Source organism: Lissotriton helveticus, chromosome 6 (genome assembly GCF_964261635.1).
Source record: "Lissotriton helveticus chromosome 6, aLisHel1.1, whole genome shotgun sequence".
Classification (NCBI taxonomy): Eukaryota; Metazoa; Chordata; class Amphibia; order Caudata; family Salamandridae; genus Lissotriton; species Lissotriton helveticus.
Genome location: NC_136067.1, coordinates 903,955,415 through 903,971,644, shown reverse-complemented (window position 1 = coordinate 903,971,644; position 16,230 = coordinate 903,955,415). Strand labels below are relative to the sequence as shown.

Sequence of the window (16,230 nt, the reverse complement as noted above, 5' to 3'; positions counted from 1 at the left end):
TCTGACATCCCTCGCAGGGTGTTCGTTCGAGACTAAGAGAGGGTCCTTCATTCTCTCACACCAGGTAATAGGGTTGGTCATATCCTAGGCAAATTCTTGGCTATACACCTACATACATGCTAGGTACATTTAGGTACATCTAGTTAGGGTTAGCATCATAGGAGTACGCTTATTACTTTCATGTATTTATTTGCCTGCAATACTCATTGTTTTAGCACTATGGCAGAAATCTACCATCATTTTACTCTGTTGGTGCTTATAATCGCTTATATCTGCTTCTGTTTTACGGCTGTTGCAGCACACATATATTACACTAGAATGATGCTGGTTCAATAAATACTTATTGAAAAATGTCCCCACCGTTTCTTTTGTGTTTCTCTTGGAGACAAAGTGAGCACAAGTGACTGAGCGAAAAGAACTCTACTGTTTCCACGATCCCTGAGGGGTCAGGGTTGCCATGTTGGATAGTTGCCAGAAACTATTCGCTCCTTGGTAAGAGGAGTTCATAGTGGAACTGTGAGCTAGCTAGGTATACAGGCAAACATATTTGGTGGGGTTGTTGGGAATAAGTCTGGACACCTATCCCACAGTTTATGTTGTCTAATCGAGCAGATCCTATATAGATGTATAGGAACTACATGACATGGCTCCATCAACGTTGGTTTGGTTCTTATTTAACGGTCAAATCTGAGTAGTTCAGTCGTGCTTTCTCAGAGACCCCTACTCATATCTACCCAGAGACATCTGGAGTGGGAAGGGAAAAATCTGCCACAGCTGAGTAGGCAAATCCAATGTATTGGCCATAGGTTTGTTCAAGCTTCAAGGATAATAGTTCATTATTGTGCATGAAATCTTATCTCAGTTTCCTTGAAACTCTTACAACACTACAGCTGCATTACATGCGTATGCAGTGGGGGAGAAGGGACAGGAAGGTACTATAAACATTTCAGAAAAGGTCAGAACTGCCCTTACTTTAAAACTTGCAGACTATGGAATCACAGCAAGGGGTGGGACAGTAACCTTCGTGATTGAGGCACACGAGTCACATAGGACAGAGGTATTCTAATCATGGGTCAAATTCCCACCAGCAGATGCACGCACAAATACATTTCATTGATTTGATTTGATTTGTCAACTTGTAAAGCGCGCGAATGCCCGTGGGCGTCTTGGTGCTATGAAAGATCCTTCCATCTCCTGAACGGTGTCTAAAGTTATGCAGAGAATAGCCATGTTTTTACTTCCTTTCTAAAGGATTCCAAAGATGGGCAGGTTTTTATGGCAAGAGGCAGCTGATTCAAAGTACGTGCTGCATGTACAAGGAAACTTCTACCACACCAGCTGGCTCGTCTAAATCTGGGAACGGTAATTAGTTTCAATTGACCGGATCTCAGAGGTCTCGTTGGTTCATATTGTTTCAGATGAGACCTCAAAAATTGTGATCCTTTTCCCTGAAATGCCTTGTAGGCCAGGCAGAGTGATTTAAATTTCACCCTCTTTGCAATTGGCAGCCAATGCAAAGTTTTTAATTTGTAACTGAGTGGCTCAAACTTAGGTATGCCTAGAACCAGTCTGGCTGCTGCATTTTGCAAACGTTGTAGTATGTCTATAACTTTTGTCCTAGCTCCGTCATATAGACCATTTCCGTAGTCCAGTCTTGCCAAGGCTAATGCTGTCACTACTGTTTTACGTGAATCCTGTGGTAGATAAGGAAGTAACTTTTTTTATCATTTTTAGAATATACCAAAGTGTTGATGACAGTTTGCTGGCTTGGCCTTCAAATGATAAATTGATGTCAAGAGTGAAGCCCAGATTCTTCACTTTTTCTGATGATCCTGGGCATCTACCCAAGTCCTTAGGCCACCAGGCAGGGGACCAGATGTTTGTGTCACCCCCTAGTATCATCACTTCACTTTTATCTCCGTTGATCTTTAGGCAATTCCTTTCCATCCATTGACTGACCTGTGTCATACAGAGTAGGAACTTTTCCGCTGTTTCCTCTACATCCTTGCTGATGGTCACCACAATTTGGGTGTCGTCAGCGTAGGATATTGGGGTGAAACCACAGTTTCTTATTATTTCTGCAAGGGGGGCCACGTACAAATTAAAAAGGGTAGGACTCAACGAGGATCCCTGCGGGACCCTGCATGGTAAATTAAAAGATTTGGATTTCGCTCCTCCTACTTCTACTGAGAAAGTTCTGTTGGCTAGGTAGGATGCGATGAGGGTACATACCGAATCATGTATTTCTGCTGTTTTTAAACGATTTAGAAGAATCTCATGACTGACCGTATCGAAGGCCGCCGATAGGTCGAGTAGTATCAAGGCGGCCTTCGCTCCGTTGTCCATCACTTTCCTAAGTTCCTCCACAGCTGTAATTAAAGCAGTTTCTGTTCCGTGTCCTTCGCGGAAACCAAACTGAGAGTGGTCCAGCCAGTTACCGTCCATCAGAAAACGGGATAGCTGTGTGTTTAGGAGTTTCTCTAATATTTTTGCGGCGAAAGGGATCCTGGCTATTGGTCTGTAATTACTTGGTTCTTCACAGTCCAGATTGGATTTTTTTAGTAATGGTCTAATTGATATCTTTTTCCAGTCATCTGAAAAGGTGTTAGTTCCAAGTATTTGATCAAATAATTTTTCTAATACCGGGCTCAGTTGTTCTGAACCGATTTGCATTGTTTTGGGTGGACAAGGGTCCATTGGACTACCTGAGTTAATAGTGAGTAATTCTTTCTGAATTTGATCCTTTGTTGGAGGAGTAAATTGGAACAGTGTGGGTTGGACTGATTGTTCCACTAAATTTGTTGATTGTGAGATAGCCTGATCTGCCTGATTCGCCCTGTCTGTATTATGGCTTTTAAAAGAGTCATAAACTGAGGAAACTTTTTTTACGAAGAATTCACCTAGAGTATTACAGAATTCTGATGACATTTCTTCTACAGTATTATTTTCAATTTTTGAAAGTTTTTTAACAGTAGAGAAGAGAGCTTTACTGGAGTTTTTTGATTCATTAATTTTTTGAACGAAATATTTGCTTTTTTCTGATGTTATTAATTTTTTGAAACTAGCTAAAACTGCTTTATATTCTTTTTTTTGCTGTTCGTCGTAATTGGTTCTCCGCTTTTTTTCTGCTCTTCTACACGATTGTTTTTGTTCCTTCAAAGCTTCTGAGAACCATGGTTGTGAAGGGGTCTTTCTTTTAAATGTAACTTTCTTTTTTGGAACTGTGAGTCGGACTGCGTTCTCTAGCCACTTATTGAATTGTTTACAGGCTTTATTGCTGTCTACATCTAGAGTTGGATAAGATGAGCAGAGAGTGTCCATAAATGCTTGGGGCTGGATTTTGGACCAGTCATTATATGTGGGGTTTTTTATGGCGTCGACCGGACTTCCTGTATCTTGTGCAATTTCTAATGAGAAGGAGACCATTTTGTGATCTGACTACGGGATCATGAGCGTATCAATTTTATTTATCTTCTGACATGATGTAAAAATACCATCCAGAGTATGGCCGGCGCAATGCGTATCTAAATGTACTTTTTGTTCTAAGTCAAGGTTTGCCATTTCATCTTTAAATGAAATTACCTTGGGGTCAGACGTTTTCTCCAGGTGTATATTAAAGTCTCCTAGAATTGTATAGTCAAGACTTGTCACGCTTGATTCTAGAAATGGACTTAAAAGCTCAATTAAAGGCGTTTTAGCATTAGGTGGTCTATAGATCAGTAGGCCATTAAACAAATAATTGTTGGTAATTTTTATTTGAAAAGTTAACATTTCACAATCTGGGTTGCTTCCTTTATCTGAACTTTTGATCTTAAATTCCTCCTTAGCTATAATTGCTAATCCTCCCCCGCGTTTCATTTTTCTATCGGCTCTGAAGATAGAAAAGCCCTCTGGAATCGCCAGGGTCAGATCTGCGTCAGATGCTTCGTCTGCCCACGTTTCAGTAACGAATAGAAGATCTATATTTTGGTTTTCAATTAGCTCTGCTGTATGGACATTATGTTTGACCATAGATCTAACATTAATTAGACCTGCTTTAATAGTTGAATTTCTATAGATTGGTATCTTAGGTTGGTTATGGGTCATATTAAGAGCTCTAATCCGTGAGAAAGCAAATGCTTGTGAGTAGGATGGACAGGTCTTACCTTCCTTATGTAAATCGATCGGAGTACATGTGACGCATGGTCTTAGCGATAGGAGCTCCTGGCTGGAATAAGTCCACTTTCTTCTATCGATATGATTTTGGTCAGGGATATGGCCCTGGGCCCGGTCTCAGCGCGGACGGACGCAGACGGGCTTGCCTTAGGCGCTCCTTCGGCGCGCAGACGGCGCGCCCGCTGCGCGTCCGGGGAATACACATAGTTTATAGGAGAGAGGAGACGTAGAGGGGGCGTGGCCTTACGATAGTGGGCGTGGCCTGAGGGTTCTCCGGTAATGGCGGCAATAATGTTTTGAAGCCCGCGGCAGCGCTAATATCCGCTGCGCGGGGATGCCCAGTGCGTACTAATCCAAGTTTTGATGCTCAGGGAGAGGAGATCAGGTAGATAAAAACACAGTAATTACACTCAAATTTTAAAAAAGATGGTGATCGTTCTCCTGGCTTCCGCCTCAGGAGATGGTTGTTTCTAAGTCGCGCTTGTGTTCAGCGCCCTTTATGTACCTTCGGCGGGGGGCGTGGCCTTACGATAGTGGGCGTGGCCTGAGGGTTCTCCGGTAATGGCGGCAATAATGTTTTGAAGCCCGCGGCAGCGCTAATATCCTCTGCGCGGGGATGCCCAGTGCGTACTAATCCAAGTTTTGATGCCCAGGGAGAGGAGATCAGGTAGATAAAAACACAGTAATTACACTAAAATTTTAAAAAAAGATGGTGATCGTTCTCCCGGCTTCCGCCTCAGGAGATGGTTGTTCACATACACAACAGATAAAGTAAGACTCGGTCCGCTCAGCAGAGACGGAGCGAGTTGGCCGGTCCTAGCAGCGTACATGCCACATCCAGGCATTGTCACATTTTAAACAAAAAAAGATATTAGGCAACAAAGATTAATGTTCTGTACAATAACGTCATACATTATGCGAGGCCGAGAACATTTCTCTGTTGTCGAAATCACTGCTACTCAACAAGATTGTTACGTTGCTAGGCATATCTCAAATTTACCTTCCACATAGACACATTTCCAAGCCATCGAAATCTTTTTTGCCAAAGTAGCCTTTCCAGTCCCCTAAAAGGCAAAAGAAATATACAGTTTCATTGAAAGAGAAAGCATTTGGAAAACAAAAAGCGAAGGTTTGTAATCTTGATTTTATATGTTGCAAAATAGTTGAATTAAATTGTGTGACGTTACCAAATTATAACAGCCACTCAGAAAAAAGCTTAAGCAGTTTTTTAAAATAACAGCAAACACTAATAAACAAACCGTAGACACAGCAACAGCACCAAACCGAGAAGTCAGAAGGTTAAAACTGAGTTTTCTGGTTGATGGTAGTTTGAAAGGAGGATGTGGAGGTTATAAAATGTTGATTATCTCATTCATTAGACAAACTGTAACAGGCCTACAGAATATAGGCCCAGAAAATGCACAACAGCGCCGCAAAGCCTCCTACCCGACAGGTTTAGGGAATGACAACATCTCCACACACCTTTTTTGGGTGTGCACAGGTCACATTTATTACACTACAACATATAAAACTACATTCAGTTATGGAATCACCCACCATCAGATTCTATTCTAAACCCTAAGCAAGACAGCCTACGTTATTTACATTTTAATCAAGGAGGTAGGCCTCTACAGCCCTAGAGTCAATTTACGCATTCCAAATCAGTCCAAAATGACGTGGATGGAACCGCCTACATACATGGGAGTTCATTGCAGGTCACCACCCAAATGGGCAACTGCCTGGGCCCATTCCCTTATAACCACCAGATAGCTGGGGTCCCACAAGTGGAGGGGGCCCTTGGTTACATTCTTCAGAATTAAAATACAACAGATACAGGACTGCCCTAGCAGTCTCTCTCAGAGCACAACTCTCACCCAAAGTTCTGTCAACAGAATTGGAAGGAAAATCTCGAGGGATGAGAGGAGGTGTCAGAAAAATCAAAGGATACTCTTTACGTAGCTGCACAGGAACAGAGATGCTTGCTTCCAAATCCGCCCGAGCAACAACTCAGAGCTTATATTTAACAAGCCTCTAATCTGTTACCATTGGGGGGAAGGGGGAAATTGGATAAAATAATAAACAACAAGAAGAGACTTTCTTGGCTGGTTCCACTCGTCAGTCCGACCTGCAGACCGCTACTGGCATTGGACCCTGAAGAGAAGAAACACTGTTACCCTTGGCCCTTAACCCTACTCTTCCTTATCCTGCTCTTGGCTCTTGACTCTCACCTACCATTCACTGCCAAGAGTCTTGCCCTCTCTTCTATGCTTTCTTTTCTTGGCACTGGTGACGGAGCTCTTCTTATGAGATTTCCTGCAAAGCACAATAATGTTTACCCCTTTATTAGTTTTCTTATTATTCTATCGCTATACTCTTTTGGTTCTGACTCTAACTCTTTTCACACACTTATTCTCTGTCCTCCTGCTCTTCTATCCTGGGTGGCTTCTATTTCTCTGTTGTGTATCTTTTCCTGTGAAATGTGACATGCAATACAATTGTGGTTATTGTTTATAATCCTCACTTAGCCTTATCTAATGTTATACTCATTAACTCTGACTTACTGTGTTGCTACTCTGTTCTTTGCTTGTACTTTTCATCATCTTCTTATTATTCTTTTTCTTGACTAATTGTGTTTCCTTATTTCTCCTTAGGAATTACTTAAATTGTTCCAGTCCTGTAAATTATTGTGCTACTCTTATTCTATAATAAACTATTAACAAGGTAAGTTCGGACTATAGTTCTGCTGGCTTTTACGTTCAAATTATATACATGAAATTGAGTTTCACTTATCTTCTTATCTTTCTCCACTAGATTCTTCTACGCGTTTCCTCAAGCTGCTGAAGACTCATAAGTCGTTTGTTTCCTGACAAGATGCAGCTGCTTCAATGACAGGTGACCGCTGACGTTCTCCGAGGTACTCTTCTGTCTTTTCTCGCAACGAGAAATAACTGGCTAAATACTTCAAAAATACCGGAATGTACTCTAATACGAATTCGGACTAATATAAGCGTGCAGCGTTAATTCTAACACGGACGCTTTGATTTTAAATGCACTAAATCTCTCCTTCTTCTCACAGACGTCGGAAACGTTGTCTCCTCACCGGGTCAGTACTTGGGTGAAGTGCGCAGTTTTCAGTCGGCGCGCGCCTCACCTGGACTCGGCTGATGACCCAAACTCTAGACAGTGAACTTCGGCTCCAGCCTTGCGGCCATCTTGGAGTTCCGTGTTCGCACCTTTTCTGTCCAAGAGCTCCCAGCTAGGTTCTGTTTGGCGAACTGGTGCATCTGATGTGAGATTACCGCAACCTGTGGGTTAAGGGTCCTGACAGTACCCCCCAACAAGGTAGATCCTCTCCGTCTTGGTTTTGAAGGGAATCGTTGATGAAAGGATTTGACCAATCTTGGAGCATGAATGTCCTCCTCTCGCTCCCAAGATCGTTAATCGGGACCATATCCTTTCCAGTCCACTAAATAGTGCAATTGTCCCTTTGAGCATTTTGAATCTAGTATTTCCTTGACTTCATACTCAGTCCCAGTTTCTAAGTAGAGAGGTTTTGGAGGTAGTGTCTTTCGCAAATTGATTGGAGCCTTCTTTAACAATGAGATATGGAAAACTGGGTGAATTTTGAGTTTTGATGGCAAGATAAGTCGATAAGTCACCTGATTAATCTTTTTCTCTACTGGATAAGGACCAATGAATCGGGGTTGGAACTTTCGGTTTCCTTTCAGTCTTAGATTCTTAGTACTTAACCAGACATTGTCCCCTTTTCCAAGATGGGACCTTCTCGTCTTTTCTTGTCTGCATAGTTCTTATATCTCTCCTTTGCTACCTTCAGACTTTCCATTGCCTCTTGGTGAATCCGATCTAGGTGGGACACTACATCCTTAACAGCTGGAACTGAGATGTCAATTTGTCTATAGAAGGGAGAAAAACCCGTGGACACATTCTTGGCATTATTGTAAGCAAACTCTGCTGCCCATAAATACTCTGACCAGTCCCCTTCGTGCTTCAAAAGGAACAACCTTAAATATTGTTCCAATTCTTTGTTCACTCTTTCTGTCTGACCATCGGTCTCAGGATGGTAACTGGTAGAGAATCTCACCTCTGTCCCTAAGCTTTCCATAAAAGATTTCCAAAAATGAGAAATTAACTGCGGTCCTCTGTCAGAAATCATGATCTTAGGAATTCCATGACTTTTTACTATTTCTGTACTAAAGTGAGTAGCTAACTGTTTAGCTGAAGGAAGCCCTCGTAATGCTGTGAAATGTGCCATTTTCGAGAAAGAATCCACCACAACTAAAATAGTGTCATAGCCCTGACTGAGTGGTAAATCAGTAATGAGATCTAATGTGATCGTGTGCCAAGGATAGGGTGGGATGGGCAAAGGTTGTAACAATCCTTTCGGGGCTTGCCGTTCAGATTTTCCCTGAGCACAGATCTCACAAGTCTTGACATATTCCTCTATGTCCTTAGCCATTCCCGGCCACCAGTAGTGTTGCTTGATCAGTTCTTTGGTTTTCGCCTCTTCCTTGTGCCCTGCCAATTTTGCATCGTGACATTCTTGCATAACTTGTTGCTGTAAATCCTTAGTGGGAATATATAAGCTGTCTTGAAAGTAGGGAAGTTGACAAATAATTTTTCTACCTTCCTTTTCTTTAATCCAATCTTGCATAGCTTCTGGACTCATCACTTCTGAAATACTAGTTTCAAGACTAACAGAGGTGGTAACGCCTATTATTTTCTCCTTAGGGATGATAGATTGATTTTCCAGGGGCGTCTTTTGACTTTCGATAACAATTCTGGACAAGGCGTCCGCCTTTCCGTTCTGTGTTCCTGGCCGATAGGTAATTACAAAATCATAATCAGCGAAATACAGTGACCATCGCAACTGCCTTGGAGTCAACGTTCGGGCAGTCTTTAGAAATTTTAAATTTCGATGGTCCGTAAATACTATCACCTGATGCTGGGCTCCCATGAGATGGTGCCTCCATTCCTTAAAGGCGTCTTTTATCGCCAACAGCTCCTTCTCTGTGATGGTATAATTACATTCAGCTGGAGACAGTTTTCTTGATCTGTAAGCAACTGGATGCAGTTGCCCTGAAACCTTGTTTCGTTGGGATAGGACACCCCCCACTGCTTGGTCCGAAGCGTCAGTTTCAACATAAAAGGGTTTGATTGGATCCGCATGTTGAAGAATTGGGGCCGATGTGAAATCTTGCTTCAACGAATTGAAGGCCTCTTCAGCTTCTTTGGTCCATTAAAATTGAATTCCTTTCTTGAGCAGTTTCGTGAGTGGCAAAATCGTGTGAGAGAATTCGCTGATGAACCTTCGGTAAAAATTCGCGAATCCAATGAAACTTTGAACTTCCTTGACACTCACTGGGGATTTCCAATTTGTCACTGCTTCTATCTTCCGCTGGTCTTTAAGTATGCCCGTTGGGGAGATGACGAAGCCCAGAAATTCCACCTGTGTAACGTTGAAAGCACATTTTTCCAACTTAATAAACAACCTGTTATCTCTCAGTTTCTGTAGAACCCCTCGACCTTGATCTTGGTGCCTCTCCTTGTCTGCGGAATAAATAAGAATGTCATCAATGTATACGATGGCACATTGATCTATATATTCCTTCAGCACGTCATTGATGAAATGTTGAAAGGCCGCAGGGGCGTTGCAAAGGCCGTAAGGCATGACCTGATATTCGAACAATCCAAATTGGGTCCTGAAGGCCGTCTTCCATTCGTCACCTTCTCGCATTCTAACCAGATGGTAGGCTCCCCTCAGATCAAGTTTTGTATATAGCTGTGCCTCTTTCACTTGATCTAATAACACTGATATAAGAGGCAACGGATACCTGTTCTTCTTGGTGATTCTGTTGAGCGCTCTATAGTCTATACAGGTCCTCAGATCTCCCTCCTTCTTTGGCACGAAAACAAAGGCGACGAGACAGGGGCTTGAGAGGGTCGGATGAACCCATTGGCAAGGTATTTGTCCAAATACTCTTTTAGATGGCGATGTTCTTTTTCAGTTAGTGCATACACTCGGATGTATGACGTTACAACGCATACTTTTACCACGCCTACCATTACCACGCAATTTTTACAACGCAGGATCCATTACAACGAAGTACCATTACCACGCATGTATTTACAACGCATATACCTTTACAACGCATACAATGACAACGTAAGTATTGGTAAGTATATAATATTTTTTAAAATTTAATTTAATTGAAATTAATATAATGTAATTTAATTTAATTTAATGTAATTTAATTTAATTAATTTAATTTAATTTAATCAATTTAATTTAATGTAATTTAAATTTAATTATATTTAATTTTTACCCTGTACCCTTTTACCCAAAAACCCAAAACTGACCCTGAACCCTAAAAATACCCCTTTACCCAAAAACCCAAAACTGACCCTGAACCCTAAAAATACCCCTTTACCCAAAAACTCAAAACTGATCCTGAACCCTAAAAATACCCCTTTACCCAAAAACTCAAAACTGACCCTAAACCCTAAAAATACCCCTTTACCCAAAAACCCAAAACTGACCCTGAACCCTAAAAATACCCCTTTACCCAAAAACCCAAAACTGACCCTGAACCCTAAAAATACCCCTAAACCCAAAAACTGAAAACTGACCCTGAACCCTAAAAATACCCCTTTACCCAAAAATTGAAAACTGACCCTGAACCCTAAAAATACCCCTTTACCCAAAAACTGAAAACTGACCCTGAACCCTAAAAATACCCCTTTACCCAAAAAACTGAAAACTGACCCTGAACCCTAAAAATACCCTTTTACCCAAAAACTGAAAACTGAAACTAAAACCTAAAAATACCCCTTTACCCAAAAACTGAAAACTGACCATGAACCCTAAAAATACCCTTTTACCCAAAAACTGAAAACTGACCCTAAACCCTAAAAATACCCCTTTACCCAAAAACTGAAAACTGACCCTGAACCCTAAAAATACCCCTAAACCCAAAAACTGAAAACTGACCCTGAACCCTAAAAATACCCCTTTACCCAAAAATTGAAAACTGACCCTGAACCCTAAAAATACCCCTTTACCCAAAAACTGAAAACTGACCCTGAACCCTAAAAATACCCCTTTAACCAAAAACCCAAAACTGAGCCTGAACCCTAAAAATACCCCTTTACCCAAAAACCCAAATAATATTTTTAATAAAATAATATACTTACCAATACTTACGTTGTAATGGTATGCGTTGTAAAAGTACCTGCGTTGTAAATACATGCGTGGTAATGGTATGCGTTGTAATGGATCCTGCGTTGTAAAAAATGCGTGGTAATGGTAGGTCGTTGTAAAAGTTGCATTGTAAAGGTTGTATACCCATACACTCGGCTGCAGGGCAGATTAGAGCCAGGTTCTATCTCAATCTTGCAGTCGTAGACTCTGTGCGGGGGTAGTTGCTCTGCTTCCACCTCATTAAACACGTCCTGGAATTCTGCATACTCTTCTGGAATTTCTGGCGCATTAATTACGCATATCGATCCTCCGTTGTGTTACAACGAGTGAGCCAGGCTGACTTCTTGCATTTTTTCCTTATTTCCAAAACAGTTTTCAATACAATACTTGGAATCCATCTTTATAGTTGTATCACTCCAATTAATTGTCAGATTGTGCTCGGTAAGCCAAGGCAGGCCAAGGATTAATTCAAACTGGGGAGCATCAATCAAGTTAAACTGGATCTTTTCTTCGTGACCATTATTTGAAACAAGATGAATTACTTCCGTATGGCTCACTATGGGACCCGAAGATAGATTTGTCCCAGCCACTGCTCTTACTGGTTCACTTTTGTTCTTCATAATTGCTTCTATTCCCACTTTTCGTGCAAATTTTAGGTCACAAAAGTTTCCCGTGGCTCCGGAATGTATCATTACCGAAACTCCACTTAGGGTTAAGTGTCTGAACTTGACTTCCATTGATAAGCTCAAATGAGGAGCCGCCGACTGTAGGGTGTTGGCCACTCTATGTTCTTCTGGAGTTTTATCTAGATTCGCACCCACCAGTTCAACTCATCCAACAGATGGTGCTATCAGTTTTCCTTCGGCTTGTAACTTGTCTTAGGTTTCTTGGGGCAATTTCTGACAAAATGACCTCCAGCTCCACAATACATACACAAGTCACTAGTCCGTCTCTTCTCTTTTTCTTCTTTCGACAGAGGTCCACGTATTGTTCCGATTTGCATGGGCTCAACCCCCGATGATCCTTCATTTCCTCGACTATTCTCGGATCTGACGCGGTCAAACCTTGGAACCGTTGACCTAAATTCCTTTCTTCTTTCACCTTTTCTTTCTCCCTGTCGAAAGTCTATTTCTAACACAAGATCGACTAATGCAGAAATTTCGGTGGGTCTGTTTGGAATTCCAGCCAGGGCAACTTTTAACTCGTCTTTCAACCCGCGGTAGAAGACTGCCACTCGCTTGCTGTCTGGCCAATCAGTTTCCACCACAAGCTTGTTAAATTGTGCCAAGTACGTGAACAGGTCTCGATTTCCTTGCTTCAAGTCCAGCAATTCATTGTCGACAACTTGAGATATTCTTCTCCTATCAAAGATCCGAAGAAACTCCTGTTTAAATTCCTCGTAATTCCTTAATATCGGATAATTTCTGGTTATGAGCGGCAAGGACCAGGCTGCTGCATCCCCGCTCATATATATGACAAAGTGAAAGCGACCTTGGATTGCGTATCAGGGAAAATTGAAGGGCGGCACATGTAGTGTAGTGAACATTCGGTTATGAATATTTGCGCCTTTTGAGGATCCCCACTAAATCGCTGGGGACAAGGAATGGATCACCTGAGTGGTCATTCTGTTCGCACTCTCTGCTAAGGGATTTTGAGCCTCCTGTCCTGAACTAAAGGGTTGTCTACATCTCTGCACTAAATCTGGTGTTTCTTTTCTGGAATTCACTATCTCTAACTTAAGATTTTGATTTTCCTCTCTAACTGCACTTAGCTCCTTCTGGATTGTATCTAAGATTACTCCTAACCCTTGCAGGTCAATTCCTTCTGTCATCTCTGTTCGGATGCAAGGTGCAACTTGGGCACTTCACTCTGTAAGAAAACTCAAAGGATACTCTTTACGTAGCTGCACAGGAACAGAGATACTTGCTCCCGAATCCGCCCCGAGCAACAACTCAGAGCTTATATTTAACAAGCCTCTAATCTGTTACCACTGGGGGGAAGGGGGAAATTGGATACAATAATAAACAACAAGAAGAGACTTTCTTGGCTGGTTCCACTCGTCAGTCCGACTTGCAGACCGCTACTGGCATTGGACCCTGACGAGAAGAAACACTGGGCTCTCCAGGTTCCATGACCCACACTTTCTGGTCAGGCTGGTACTCCACCAACGTGGCATTCTGGCCGTACCAGAGTTTCAGGACTTCTTGGCTGTCCCCTAGATTGCTTTTTGCCTTTTTCCAGGTTGCATCTGGTTGCTGAAGGCAAGGACGCAGCTGACCAGATCCTGGTGGGGGTTTCTTGAAGCTTACTACCAACCCTCCCTGACAAGGCTCAGAGGTCCCCACACAAGCTGTCCATAGAGGAGTTTGAAGGGACTGAACTCTACTCTTTTCTGTGACACCTCCTTGTAGGCGAAGAGAAGGCACGGCAAAAGGACATCCCAATTACACCTCATGGGCACAGGCAGGCTCATAATCACCCCCTTCAAAGTCTTGTTGAATCTCTCCACAAGACAATTGGTTTGGGGGTGATAGGGTGTGGTGAACTTGTAAGTTACATCACACTCATCCCACATGGACTTCATGTGAACAGCCATGAAGTTAGTGCCTCTGTCAGACACTACCTCCTTGTGGAATTCAACACGGGTAAATATCCCCATCAGATCTCTAGCCACCACAGGTGCAGTCACTGACCTCTGAAGGATGGCCTCTGGGTAGCGGGTGGCATGGTCCACCAAGACCTGTTGCCTAAGGCTGTCTTGGAGTCCAGGGGTTGAATGATTTTGATGCTCACCCTTTCAAACGGGGTGCCAAAGATGAGCAATGGGATATGGGGAGCTTTCTGCTTTTTCCCGGATTTCCCATTGTCCTGGTACGTGGGACAGGACCTGTAGAATGCATCTGAGGCTGTTTTCATTCGGGGCCTTTAGAAGTGGGAGGCAAGCCAGGCAAAAGTCCTGTCCCCAAATGTCCTGCCAAGGGTATATCGTGAACCAAACCCAGTAGAAAGGTTAAGTAATACTGGGGGGCCACCAGAACACGGGCTGCTCCAGCAACAGTAACCTTAGGCTCCCTATAAAGGAGATTGTTTGTTCTCCTAGTAGATTAGGTGATCCCCAGATGTTTCACCTGCTGCATAGGCTGAGGCCGGGCGCCACACTCCCTCAAGAGTGCGACACTCTTTCTGAGCTTGGAAGAATTCCTTCCTGGTGGACCCACCATCAACCTGACAGCTGGCAAGCTCAGGTAGGTCACCTGGGGTCTATCTGTTCACAATCAGGAATTTCTCTTAAAATATGTAATGAGGTTATCTCTTAGGAGAGATAGGCATTTTAAAAGTGAAAAACTTTTTTCACTACCAAGACAAGTAAAACCTTAAAGTACATGTCCTGCATTTCAAATACATTGCACCCTTCCCTGTAGGCTAGACAGGGCCTACCTTAGCGATGACTTATATTTGTAAAAATGAAATTTTTAGGCCTGGCAAGAGGGTTATCTTACCAGGTCGAAGAGGCAGTATGAACTGCACATACAGGCTCTGACAAAGCAGGTCTGAGCGCCATGGTTAGAGAGCTACTAAAGTGGGTGGCACAATGAGTGATGCAGGCCCAATAGTAGCATTTAATTTACAGGCCCTGTGCACATGTAGTGAACTTTATTAAGGATTTATTATAAGTAAATTAAATATGCCAATTGGGTATGAGCCTATTTTACCATGTTTAGAGGGGACACATGCACTTTACCACTGGTTAGCAGTGGTAAAGTGCACAAAATCCTAAAGTCAGAAAAAAAGAGATCAGAAAAATGGAGGGAGGTCGGCAAAATGTTGGAGGAAGACCACCCTAAGGCTGTCAAATTTAACAATTCTTATCTAGAAGGCCACATCGTCACAAAGCATTAATGTCACCATGTGCAGTGTAAACAACTCTATAATTTCGCTTTTAGATGGAACTTCGAGATTTAAACATTTTACTTACATTCGGATATTACATTTTTTACTCTGCAGTTAAGTCACCTGGGGCCAGATGTACTAACGCGTTTTCTTTCTGTAAATCCAGTGTTTGCGACAAGATAATGTGGTTTTCCAATATTCTAAAACTGTTTAGCGATTCGGTAACTTGTAAATGGGTTTAGGAACTCATATGGCATAACTATTTGGAAAGGGTGTGTTTAGGCCGTTCTTTCCAAATAGCGATTCCTTATGGAATGTGTTACTGTTTTGCAACCGAAATGCAGTCACAAACATTAATATTTTACCATCACATCAAAGGAGGTGGTAATCCATTTGTAAATGGGAAAAGTTCCCCAGGGGTTCCCTTCCCCTTTGTGAATGACCCCAAAACACATTAGGCAGTGGTACCTGAAACCACTGCCTTCTCTCAAAAAGTAGTTTTATAAACTTTGTCTCTTCTTTTTTAAGTGCATCTAGTTTTCCATTCAGGAAAATGGCCTGCATTTAAAAAAAATGATTTATTTAAAACCAATCACAGACCCGATGGTCTGCTCCCCCCAGCAGGCCGCCATCCCTGTAATGGCTGCTATTCGTAGTTGGCCACAATTTGCAACCTACCTCATTAATATTCAGAGGTATGTCCAACCGTGACTCACTGTGATTCGGTATTTTGTCAATAGGTTGGTTCCCAAAATAACGTTAAGCTTGCTAAAAGTTGGGGCACAAAATGTAACCATTTTTTGCTACTCCAATGTACATATTTCGGGCCCCTAATCACAAAATCGTTCAATTTTATAATATGTATTAAGACCGTTAATTTAGTACAGGCAACTTGGGGGAGTGGATATATTGGACAAAACTGACAGTTAGTAAGAATTGATAATTATTTCTTGATTCTTAAGCCC

The 16,230-nt window shown here is 42.2% G+C and overlaps 1 protein-coding gene across 6 annotated transcripts in view; it reads right to left on the bottom strand.

The window, feature by feature from the left end:
- The window catches only part of AK9 (adenylate kinase 9), a 1,611,121-nt gene that overhangs the window by 1,574,559 nt on the left and 20,332 nt on the right, over positions 1–16,230 (bottom strand). For all 6 annotated transcript variants that reach the window (XM_078648533.1, XM_078648534.1, XM_078648537.1 and 3 more), the window contains exon 3: positions 5,156–5,219. In XM_078648533.1, coding sequence (XP_078504659.1) covers positions 5,156–5,219 — 64 coding nt within the window. The remainder of the gene's footprint in view (positions 1–5,155; positions 5,220–16,230) is intronic.